The following is a 13010-nucleotide window of genomic DNA, read 5'->3' as shown; positions in this document are numbered from 1 at the left end:
AAGAGAATGACAGAATAACGACTTGTGCTTATCTTTTTCTACCTGAACTTATCAAATAAGATGAGGAGAAACAAGATCGAAGTCAAGAAACTCAGATCAAGGTCAAATGGTAGCTTTCTGAAGGACCTGTTGGATGAGGGAAAAAAAAATGTTACTCTCTGAAATGGGTTAGAAATCTTTAAAAACTCACCAAGAATTGGAGTGGTAGAACTGTGCACAAGGTTCAAAATTGATGAGGCCTGAAAGCTTTTTGTCTACTTTTTAATAAAGGTTTGCTATTAGATGGATAGTTTGAATAGAAACGCAAGAGTTTTTATGCTTAGACAAAGAATATTCTGTTTTTTTTAAAGGCCATGTAGTAATGGGTTTTTTTTGGATTCTTGCTTTTGAAAAGAATATGAAAATTTTGTGATCTTTTCTGTGTGTATGGGCATGATTTCCTGTCGACTCTAAGCACATAAGATGTTGTAGGAAAAAGCCATTTAGCCAATAGTTGGTCAGAAAAAGAATCAAGGAAGAGAGTCCTAGGAACAGAAGTTGCTTCATATGATGTTCACCTGATTATTTTGTGAAAAATGCTAAAAGTTTACCCTAGCTTTTCTGTGGATTGTTTGCAAATTGAACATTTTAGCTGAAAATTTGTAGCAGTGTGCCTGTTGGTGCCTGTGATTAGAAATGTTTTGGTTGGGACTGAACCTGTGATGTCTTTGAGATTGGAACTTTAGGGTGAGGAAAGTCACTCCTCCAGTGCACATCAGCACCTTCTCTGCTCTGCAGTTGATGGTCTTACCAGAGTTGCCCAGGGGCTAAGTTGACTTGTCTAGGGCCCCACAGCCATCAGAGCAGGATTTGACTCCTCCTGGATTACAAGAGATGTTCTCTGTCCACTCTCTCATGCTGCCTCTCTCTGTAATTAGAAAATGAGCTCTAAATGAAGGAGTTTTTATTGGTTCTTTAATAATTTGGTGATGGCCTCAAAATGCCCTGGAAATTTTTTTCAAAAGGGTCTATTTTTGTTTTCTCACCCTCCTTTATGTCAATCTCTCAGGAGGATATTTCTTTTAACCTGCTTTGTGTAAAATGCTGCTTTGTTTTCTGAGTAAGCTTTCTCATTCTCTTTAGACTTGTGTCCGAGACAGAGCCCTTCGCTCCATTTTGGCTGTTAGAAAAGTTAGCAAAGAAGATGCGCAGAAGGCTGTCGATGAAGTTTTTGAATCCTGTTTTAATGACCATGAGCCTTTTGGAAGGATACCACACAGTAAGAGTGATGCAAAGCATGCCCATCGAGACTTTCAGAACCGAGACCGCTATAACTCAAATGTATGAAGACCGTGGGTATCGTCTTGTGTGCAGTAACTACAGTGTTCATGGAGAAAATATGGTTCATAGACTGACATGTTTAAATAAAAATTAACATGTAAGTATGGATCCACGTACAAGAGAGGTAAATTCTGTTTGTTGGTCAGAGAAATGAATAGATAGGCAGAAATGAAACTGTCTTGGATTTTTGGATATTTTTAAGCCTCAAGGCAGAGACTTTTTGCCTTTTCAGAGGTTAGTATTTGTGATATCACCTTCTAATGGCAAATAAATGAGATTTGAATATTTTCTACAGCCGTGGTGCTGGTGGTGTTTTTTAATACATGAGATTATTGAAAAATTTGTTTCAGAACCTCCTGTGAGGTACATTCACTTCTCTGTGGTATGGGTGGGTGGCCAGTGGTAGAATTTCCATTTTATACGTGAAAGAGTAATTCTGTTATTGGACTGATTCCCTCTTACTCCCCACAGCAGCTATTCCAGACCTCTCCTCAAGCTTCGCACACCTCTCTACCTTCACCCTCTTAGCTGAGACCTCACATCTTATATTACTGAGAAGAGAGAGACCAGTCTTGTGAGCTCCTTCTTTTAATCTCAAAACTTGGCGTCACCCATAGGTGGTGTTTTCTCATAGGCGATTTATTCTCTCCATGTGACTCCTGTTCATGGCCTCCCATAAATCCTACCCGAGAGGGTTAAAGAGAAGAGATGAAGTGAGGGAAGCCCCTTCAGCATGCTGGGATATATTGGTGACTTTGTTGGACTTTGTTGAAATTTGGACTCTAAAAGTACAAATCTATGCACCTAAATGTCAGTAATTCAGGGTTTACAAACCCATGGGTGATCTATTCTATTTAAAGCCTCATCATGCAGAGTAAAGTGGGTTTTCAGTATAATCAACTTGACGTATATGTTTTCCTCTTCTTTCTTAGCAAATTAGCAGATGTTTCTTAATTTTAGGGCTAAAAAATAATGACATCCCTTAAAAAACTAAAAACCAGTGAATATCATAACAAAATAATTTCAGTGAAATGACCAGGGAGAGTTGGGTCCATTTAGAAATTGTCTTCATCTCCCTCATGTAGTTGTTGAATGAAGCAATCACTGGCGTACCTTAATGTTTGATAGGTCACAGAATTAGAACTGGGAAGGATCTCGAAGGCCACATTGTCCAACTTCCTCTTTTTACAAATGAGGGAAATGAGGCAGAGAATTGAATGCCTTGCCTTTCTTAACTGTTTTTCTTTCTGCTTGTGTTTATGTTCTCAGTGCTTGGCATGGTGCCTGGCATAGAGTGGATGTTTAATAAATGCTCGTTGACTTGACTTGCCCAAGGTCATGTAGCTAGTAAGTAGCAGAGTTGGGATGCAGACCCCTGTCCTTTGGCTACGTATCCACTGTTTTCCCCATTGTATCTCATTGCCCAATGCCTAATGTAATGCGGGTGGGATCTCTGGTCTTCAGTCAGTCAGCTCTTGGATTCTGTCCATGGCCTGTAAGTGTCTGAGGTAATTGAGGGTTTCTTTAAATCACACACTTTGGGCAACTTCCAATATATTGCAATTCAAGTACAGGCAATGCAATGAATTTTCCAAAGTTTTACCTTGGAAGTTTCCTATACAGACAGCCTGGACCACACCTTGTTGTGCTGTACAGCTTATCTTTGGTTCTTCTCTATATCCTATATGCTTAGAAGTGTTTTGTGTTTCTTTATACAGGGAAAGGAGGATATATTCATTTGAGTAACAACTTTAACCATTAAGAACTAGTAGTTACCATTTTGGAGACAGCTGGGTGGCACAGTGGGTAGAGCGCTGAGCCTGGAGTCAGGAAGATCTGAGTTCAAATGTGGTCCCAGAGATCTACTAGCTGTGTGACCCTGGGCAAGTCACTCAACCTTGTTTGCCTCAGTTTCCTCATCTGTAAAATGAGCTGGAGAAGGCAGTGGCAAACTACTCCAGTATCTCTGCCAAGAAAACCCCAAATGGGGTCACAAAGGGTCAGACCTTACTGAAATGACTGAACAACAACAAGTTACCATTTTACTTAATGGAAGAAAAGAGAGTGTCAGTAAAAGAGAGTTCCATGAGGCATGAGAGCCCTGGAGTATTTTTTGACACGAGGGTCCCTGAGTACTTGACATGACCCCTTGTCAGTAGCAGGAGATTGCGTCCATTCCTCATCTGTGCAGCTGCTATGTCGATGACCACAAGAGTAACAAGAAAATGGGAGAGAATAGACTGGGAGGTGGAGGGCCCAGCTCAGAACCTAGCGTGGTGACTTTGTAGAAGTCATTGGGTCCCTTTCAGGTCTAACAGTCTATGATTCACCTTCCTGGTTTTGCCCTGACCTTCTATGCAACTTGCTCAGAAATTGTGAAATCACTTGTTGAGCCGAGGGGCATCCCCCAACTCCCATGACAGGTCGCTCCCTCAGAGACTGCTCTTCCAGGATCAGGGTACTCTGTGGTTCCACATTCACTCAATGCATCAGTTCTCCCCCCTCCCCACCCTGTTGTGTTTGCCTTTATTAGAAAGACTTACTTCAGAGCAAAAGCATTAGTGAAATGATGTAGTAAGAGCAGTAACAATAAAACATTCTTCATAAATCTCACTCTCCCACAAACACAGATCCGGTGGGAAAGAGTGGACACACTTAGGGACTCAGTGTGGAGAAGCACATTCATAGGGAACCTATGGCCAGGGTGCACATATAGAGAGCACATGACCAGAGCACGTGTGAAAGGGCATGTATTATGTAGGAGGACAAATGACTAGGGTGCATGGGTATAGGCCAGCTAGGGGGTGCCATGGTGCACAAGTGCCAGGCCTGGAGTCAGGAAGGCTCATATTCCTGAGTTCAAATCTGCCCCCAGACACTTACTAGCTATGTGACCCCAGGCAAGTCACTTCACCCTGTTTGCCTCAGTTTCCTCATTTGCAAAAAGTGGAGAAGGCAATGGCAAACCACTCCAGTATTTCTGCTAAGAAAACGCCAAATGGGGTCATGAAGAGTCAGACATGACTGAACCAATGGAACGGCAATGACAGCAACGCATAGGGCTACACATGTAGGGAAAAGATACGGCCAAGACACACATCTCTAAAAAGACAACCTAAACTTCTAATAATGAAGGGCTCCTCCTAATCGTGTCTTCTGATGATGCCGTGTGCTCCTGCTGGACTCCACGGGGCACTACTCTGCTAGATCTGTAGTGTTTGTTGCACGTGTGGTCTTCCCAAGACAACGCTCCAAATGTATGCTCTCTGCTGGATATGCAGTCTCTGCTAGGGGCCTAGCTGTTCTGCTGGAGGCTGCTCTTCCCAACTCCTGACTTGAGAGGGAGTGTTTGGCTCGAGGACTCCACCTGTCATGCCCTTTTAGTTCAAAGCTAGAGGCTTTTAAGAAATACGCCTTTCAAATAAGTTCTACCTTAGCCATGGACCAACAAAAAGCCTTTTCTAAGCGGGAAAAAAACCTCAGCTCTTTCCCCTTCTGCAGTGAACTGCCTTTTCCCCTATTCAGAGATCTTTTATCTCCCCAGCAAGAAATTCTCAGCCCCAGCTACTTAGCTCTTTAAAGCAGAAATGCTTTTGGCTAAGTATCTAGTAAACTTAGCCTGGTCTATCTTTTCTGTGGCCTAAACTTCTTGGTAACTGGGTTTTGCAGTCCATTGGCATTCTCTGTTGCCTCCTGATGATTTTTATTATCTCCACTGGTCCAGCCACATTTCTGGCTTTTCATATGCTTCTACGTCCACCCAAAAGGGCGTTGGACTCCCTCTTACACATTTTCTACTAGAATTATTTCCATTCATCTAAATGAGAGTATTTAGATTTTGAGTTGCTAGAGAGGAAGTTCTGCATGTATTTCTCTTTGGATAAAATCTAGCAGAATTCGTAGCACCTCTCCATTTATCCTACATATATCTAGTTATCTATCTACATATATCATAGTTGTTTGCCTCTTATCTCCCACATAAAGCTGTGAGTTCCTTGAGGGCAGGGACTTGGTTTGCCTTTCATTGTATCTCCAGCACTGAGCCAGACACATAGTTAACATTTAATAAATGCTTATTGACAATTTGAATGATAATGCTACTTCTGTTTGAAAGAGACCAGGGACTATTGCATACTCTTATGTCTTAAGCATTTTGTATCTTATCCTGGAGGCAACAGGAAGATACAAAATGGTTTTTGACACCCCCACAGAAGCTGCTAGATATGGTTATCTAGTCCAACTCTTGATCTGATACCAAAACACTAACCTATCAACTCACCAGTATGATGGTATATTTAGAGAACCCTAGAGAATTGACCTAAATTAATTGGAATAATTAACTGGAGCAAAGTTTCAGGGTGTAAAATAAATCCACATCAATCATCAGCATTCATATATATAACATATGCGTATATATGTATGTATACATATATACATATACAGACACATATACATACATATATATCTCAAACAAAACTCAGGAAAGAATAGACAGACATTTGATTCAAAATACTTCGAGTATTACCTTCCAAGATTCACCCAGCGACTATATGAATATAATTCTTTGCAGAAATAGATCTAGATAAACTGGAGAAACGCTGCTTGTTCATAGGTAGGTCAATAAAATAAAATAAAATGGAAATACTACCTGAAATAATTTACTTATTCATCACTGTGCCAATCAAACTCTCAAAAGAATTGTCTATAGAGCTAAAAAAATATGACCAAATTCATGTGGAGGAAAAAAGGTGAAGAATCTTAAAGGTTAAAAAAAGTGGAAAGGAAAGGAGTCTATTGGTGTCAGATGTCAAACTGTACAACAAAGTAATGTGTTGGTAAGCAAAATGGGCTCCTTAGCACTTAGTTCAACCAAGTGCCCTTGAATAGTTTGGCTTTTGCCCTGTTTGAGTAATTCAGTGTATTTCATCGAGCCTTACTAGGTGCTAAGCCCCAGGCCCAAACCTCTATTAGGTGTAAAACCTATGTGGGTGTGGATTGGCAACTAAGGTAGGGCCCAAGGTAGGGCTAACTCCAGGGAGGGCCTAGTTTACATGTCTGGGACAGCAGAGGTTCTTAGACCACGTGGGTTTAAGTCGCCTCTTTTGTGATGATTTTAGGTCACGTGGGTGAGTCGCATGTGTGACTCACCCCTGACGCTGAAAAAGATATAAAACCAGGGGTTGGCCTTCTCTTCCTTGGAGCTCCTACCTACAGCAGTGGTGGTGCGTGACTCTGGGCCAGCCCTTGTTCTGAGCTCCTGGGCTGAACCTGGATGTTGGTAACTATGAATCTATATTTGGTCTGTCTGTTGATGTTTGTAATTTGCTCTGAAGTTCAGTGTGCTGGTCTCTTGCCCTGAGCTAAGTGAATGATGTTTGTGTACTGAATTAAGGTAAGCTTGTCAACCCCTTCACCTTGCTTTCCTTAGTTAAGCAGATCAAAAGAACCTGTGCTGTTGGCAGCTTTCTGGGTGCTGGCTGTGGGTGGATCTTACACCCCCACAGAAGCTGCTAACCAGATTGTTGAAACAAGTAGTAATTACTAAAATTTTTTGATACTAGTTAAAAAAAAAGAGGTCAGTCAGTGGGACAGATTAGGTAAATGGCATAGAGAATAAAATGAACACAGTAGCATAACATTTAATAAACTCACAGACCCTGATTACTAGGGGCAAGAACTGACTACGTGATAAAAATCTGTGGGAACTTAGATAGCAGTCTGACAGAAATTAGGTTTGGACCAACACTTCCCATCAAATGCCAAGCTGAGCTCTAAATGGATACTTGACCTAGATATAAAAGGCCACATAACGAACAGAAGAGCAAGGAAGAAATTACCTTTTGGATCTAAGAATAGGGGGAAGAATTAATGGCTAAAGAGGTGATAGGATCACACAAGACAAAATGAATAATTATATAAAATTAAAAAGTTTTCACACAAATCTAATGTAAAAATTAAAAGGGGAACAAATAACTGGGAAAGAATCTTTGTATCAAGTTTCTCTAATTTCCAAAATATATAAGGAACTGATTCAAGTTTAAAAGAGTAAAAACTATTCCCCAAAAGAAAAGTGGTCAAAGGATAGGCATAGGGAGTTTTCAAAGGAAGAAATCCAAGCTATCAACAACCATGTGAATAAAAGCTATACATCATTAATAATTATACAAATGCAAATTAAAATAACTTTGAGGTTAGACCTCCCACCTATTTGATTGACAAAGACGACAAAGAGGAAAATAACAAATGGTTGTGGTACTGTGGGAAAAATAGGTAATGTTTGTGAATAGATTCAGCCATTTTTTCCCATTATATTTGAATTTATTCTAAAATTACATACAAAATAAGAAAAAAAACCCATTGCCATGTACTCAACAGACCATAAGAGAGGATTTATACAAAGCAATAAATTTCCATTTTAAGAAAACCTGTATAATAAGTACTACACGTTATTTTCAAAGCTTCCTAGTTTTTCTTTGCTTCCTTGTATGTTTCTTTTGTCCTCTGCTGTGCACTTTTTACTTTATTTTCCTTTCTTCTTCCCTCCCCCAGAAGGCTACAATTAAGCATGGATATATGTATGGGTGTGTATACACACCTACACATATATGCACACACATATACACATATGTACACACACATATATACATAGCTATCCATAAACATACACATATATACATATACACTCAAACGCATATATGTAAGACCACATTATGCTTATTTATTGCTTATTTCTACTTGTCACCTGTTTCTTTGTAGGTAGATAGCATCTTCCTTTATAAGTCTAAGTCTTGCCATATTTTTCTAAATCCACCGTATTCTGACCCAATAACATTCTATCTGGGAGATTGTCTATGAGAATTTTCCCCCCAATTTTTCTGCATTCCCTCTATTCTTGTCTACATAGGTTTTATTTATTCAGGAAAATTTTAATTTAAAATGATCAAAATTATCCATTTTATTCTTCAGCACTGCTCTCACCTTATAGTATGGTTTAAGGTCTGATACTACTGAATATATTTCCTTCACATCTTTTTCTCCTGGTTTCCTTGAACTTTCTGGCCCTCTGCTCTTCCAAAATGAACCCTGTTACTATTTTATATATATCCTCACTAAGATAATTTTTTAGTAATTTAATTGAGATGGTATTACATATATGGATCAGTTAGGTAAAATTGTCACTTTAAAAATTATGTTAGCCTTACCTACCCATGCACAATAAATATTACTTTATTTAGATCTAACTTTGTATAAAAGGTGTTTTGTGTTTAGTTCATCTATTCTTGAAAGCAGTTTCAGACTAGGATCAGAAAGTTACCAAACTGCATGTTACTTGATGTGGATATATTATTCCAAGGCCTATACTAAAAAAAATCAAAGAGAAAAAGGATCTATATGTCCAAAAATATTTATAGCAGTTCTTTTCATGGTAGCCCCAAACTGGAAACTAAGGGCATATCTTCCTGTTGAGTAATTGTTTAACAAACTTGTCACATGGCTGTAATGGAATGTTTATTGTGCCACAGGAAGTGATGAAATGGACAGTTTTAGAGAGAACTGGGAAGATGAATTGATGCAGAGCAAAGTAAGTTGTTATTGTTTAGTTGTTCAGGCACGTCTGATTCTTTGTGCCCTCAGGGACTAACTGTCCATGGGGTTTTCTTGGTTTGCTGTTTCCCTTTCCAGGGGATCACTGTTTGTCAGACCTCTTTACTATGACGAGTCCATCTTGGGTAACCTTACACGGCATAACTTATAGTTTCGTTGTGCTATGCAAGTTCCTCTACTGCAAGGCAGTGATCCAGGAGGGGATAGACAGTTTATATATTGATAACATTGTAGAGAAAAACATCTTTGAAAAGCTTTAGAATTCAGATCAACAAAATGATAAACCGCCAGTCCAAAAAAAAAATGAATTTGAAACGTCATCCATCCCCTGAAAGGTGAGGAACTTAAAATGCAGAAATTTACATTTTCAACATGGCCAATATGGGAATTTGTCTTGCTGGACTGTGGAGATATATGTGTTAAGGCATTTGGTTTTCAGGTTTTTTTTTTTAAACTTAAATTTTGAAAATTCATTCAATGAGTAAGAGTAGCAGAAGGGATAGATTAGTTAACAAAAACTTGTTGCCTGAAAAAATAAAAATGTTATTACAAAAAAACACTCATCAAACAGTCCTCCAGTCTCTGCTTGGAGACCTCCAAGGAGGGGGACCTATTAGCTCTTGAGGCAGCCTGTTCCACTGCGGAGCAGCTCTAACTGCTAGGAAGTTTTTCCTTATATCAAGCCTAAATTATCTCAGTTTTCTGAGGCTAAATGGCACAAGTCTAATTCTTCCTTCCAATGTCAGCCTTTCAAATTCTTGAAGACAGATCTCATCCCCATCCCCAGACTTCCTTTCTCCAGGTTAAACTGTCCAGTTCTTTCATGGACTCCAGGCCCTTCACCATGCTGATTGCTTTCCTCTGAACACTACGGTGTATTGATGTCAAGGGACTCTGCAGTGGTTATAGACAACAGGAATGTGATGGACACTGTCTACACAAAGCTTTTCTTGATCCTCCCAGCTGCTCATTAGCAGCTTTTCTTCAAAATGATTTTTGTTTTGTACGTGGAGGTATGGCTGTCTTCCGGCTAGATTATAAATTCCTTGAGAGCAGGGGCTATTTATTTCACTTTTATCTTCGTATACTTAACACCTAGCAAAGTGCCTGGCACAAAGGAGGTGACCAAGAAATGCTCTTAATTTGATAACATCCAAGGAGCCATTTTGGGTTAATAATTGCTCACATTTCTTTAATGTCTGAGGGCTTAAAAAGCACTTTTCCTCTAAATAACCTTGTGAAGGAGGTGGAAGAAATGGTAATATGCCACTTGGCACATGAAGGAATGAGACTTAGAGGTGAAATGAAGCTGAGGGTCACATCATCGGTCAGTGCTGGAGCTGGGATTTGAACTCAAGTCTTTTACCCTTGTGGTTTTCCCCTTAGAACCTGCTACTGCAATGCTAGCAAACCTTGAAGCTTTATACATGAAACCAAATTGAGATGTCAGCATGTTGCTCTCTGAGAACTCCTTAAAATTCCATCGTTGGGGAAGACAGACCCTGTGTTAGTGAAATTTCTTTGTTGTGGTTTGGCCTTTCTTTTTTTGGCCAAAAAACTTATTCTGGTCTTATTCTGGTGCCATGTTTTGCTGTTATTGAAATGAGGCAGTAGATGCAGGGAGCATTCATAAAAGATGCCATTGTGTTTCAGATACATATATGTTTTCCCTCTTTGACCAAATGCTCATACCTTTGGAAGTATTAAAAACTGCCCTTGAAAAATTCAAGACACTCTCAGAATCCATGTCTACAAAACCAAGTCCTGTCCTCTGAGACTCATAATGAAGTCAGAAATAGAAAGAAGCAGGAAAGAGAAAGGGAGAAAAAGGAAGTTCGTCAGCAGCATGCAGTATGCTTGGACCTGGCCTTACAGAAATTCTTTATATTTGACAAAGTAAACTGAAAGTCTACATCCAGAGCTTAAAGCAGGTCACATAGGCCTATTAATGGATGGAGAAGATCTTATTCCATTAACATTACACCAGTGTATTCAGGAGTTCTGCCCAGAGTCAGGAGACCTGGGTTTGAATCCTGGCTTTGTCTTAACAGCTTTTGGGTTCTGGGCACATCACTTCACCTCTCTGCCTTTCAGTTTCCCCATCTGGGAAGTGGGGGCAATAATATTTACCGGAATCTGCCTTGCAGGGTTGTTTGGTGGAATGCGCATCGTCAACCTTAACATGCTGTAAGAATGAGTTATTCTTGTTATCAGTATCAGTAAATATTTGTTTAATTTCCATGGGGTGCCCTGCCCTGTAGTGTGTGCAGTGAATAAATAGATAGATTTAGTTAATTTTTGGTTGTAAGTCTCAACCTCCTTAGGTATAAAGCTCCCCCTGGTCCTACTTAGGGGTGGGCCAGGCTGCTCTGCTCTGTCTGTGGGGGCTAGGTACTGGTGTCTCAGTGAGGTCTCTGAAAGAAAAGGTGGACATTATCTGAGCAGCTAGTAGGGGCTAACTGTTAAGCAGGGCCCCCGAGCTATACCCAGGTTCTGGGGATAGGTCAGCAGCATGTTGGTTTTCTGGACATGAGGAGTAAAACAAGAAAATATATCTAAGGTACGTCCTCCCCCCAAAAAACAAACAAAGAAACCAAAAAAAACAACCTTGAGTTTTCAAACTAGTTTGAGTTTCTATATACAGGGATCTATTTCTAGATTAACTTACTGAATGTGATCAGTGCCTATCTTCCTTTCAGCCCTAGCATTTGGGGGTCTCATTCTTCTGAATGAACCTCAGCCTGGAAAGCTCCTACCCTCCAGCAATGTCTCCTATTTGGAAAACAGCTGTTTGTTTGGTTGTGGACAATGAGAAAGGGGAACAGAACCACAGACCCTTTCTAGGACCTAAAGTTTGATGACTTGGCAGTAATATTTTGTTTCAGTTTCTTCCCAGAGGTCCTCTCCTCACTCCCTGCCCCAGGTCGAAGTGATCAACATTTTTAGGCTTGCTTAATGCGAAATCCTTTCTTCCACACAACCAAAACACAGTCTGGTTATACTTGATAGACTCCATTATTACCCATAACTGTCTTTACATGAATCATAGTCATGAATAAAGAATATAGCATATATAATTTAGTACATATCAATGTCAATTCAGTTCTTCCTTTTTTTGAATGCAAATTCAAGTCTGCAGGACTTTGTGGAACAAAAGTATTGTAAAAACATGTAAATGCTTTATTTTCACTTCACTCTTGGCCTGCGTTCCCTCTTGTACCTATATTTTTACAAGTGAAGGAAGGGAAGAAGGAATAGTAAAGAAGGAAGTGGTAGACTGAGGATGCTTTTGTAAGGCTGTAGGATGGTAAATTAGGGAGAATGATTTTTAAGGCAGACTGTAATCCGTTGGTTATAACAGCTACCCCTACTTAGAGCTTGTGATCCTGTCCTTCAGGGTGTATACCTGAAGTGGAAAGAACATTGGAGTTGGAGTCAGAAGACCTGGGTTTGAATTTTGGTTTTTCTACTTATTCTCTGGGTAGCTAGGTGGTGCAGTGGGTAGAAGATCTGAGTTCAAATCCAGCCTCAGATGCTTAAAAGCTGTGTGACCCCGGGCAAGTCACTTAACCTTGTTTGCCTCAGTTTCCTCCTCTGTAATATGAGCTGGAGAAGGAAATGGTGAACCACTCCAGTATCTTTGCCAAAACCCCCAAAGGGTATCATGAAGAGTTGGACGTGATTGAAGTGACTAAACACCACCAACAACAGCACCTCTTCTCTAACTGGGTTCTAGAGCAATCAAAAAGTATGTTCTGATATTTCCTTGCAAAATAATGGAAATACACAGCCTTATGTACTAATTTAATTAGCTCTGAACCCCTATTCTATTTGCAAACAAACCAGAAGAAAACCCTCTTTTCCTATAAGCTTTTGCTCATCCACGTCTCAGTATCAAACCTTTTGGCCTCATGGCCTTAAAGCAACATCAGTGTTACTGCTTATACAATTATAACAATAGCAAATAATAAAAGAAAAACATAATTATTTACAGTATGTTATAGGGAATAAAATTCCCAGCCATAGTAATTTCCGTACCCTTCAAAAATAAGGGAAAGAGGCTTGGAAAAGAATACTCTTACCAG

At 39.8% G+C, this 13010-nt stretch overlaps 1 protein-coding gene across 2 annotated transcripts in view; it reads left to right on the top strand.

The window, feature by feature from the left end:
* Positions 1-1614, top strand: part of ATP23 (ATP23 metallopeptidase and ATP synthase assembly factor homolog) — a 28123-nt gene extending 26509 nt beyond the window's left edge. For both annotated transcript variants that reach the window (XM_036761902.1, XM_036761903.1), the window contains exon 6: positions 1123-1614. In XM_036761902.1, the coding sequence (XP_036617797.1) occupies positions 1123-1326 (204 nt within the window). In that variant the 3' untranslated portion in view covers positions 1327-1614. The remainder of the gene's footprint in view (positions 1-1122) is intronic.
* Positions 1615-13010: the final 11396 nt, after the last annotated feature.

Source organism: Trichosurus vulpecula, chromosome 5, assembly GCF_011100635.1.
Source record: "Trichosurus vulpecula isolate mTriVul1 chromosome 5, mTriVul1.pri, whole genome shotgun sequence".
Lineage (NCBI taxonomy): Eukaryota > Metazoa > Chordata > Mammalia > Diprotodontia > Phalangeridae > Trichosurus > Trichosurus vulpecula.
This window is presented reverse-complemented; position numbering and strand designations above follow the sequence as displayed.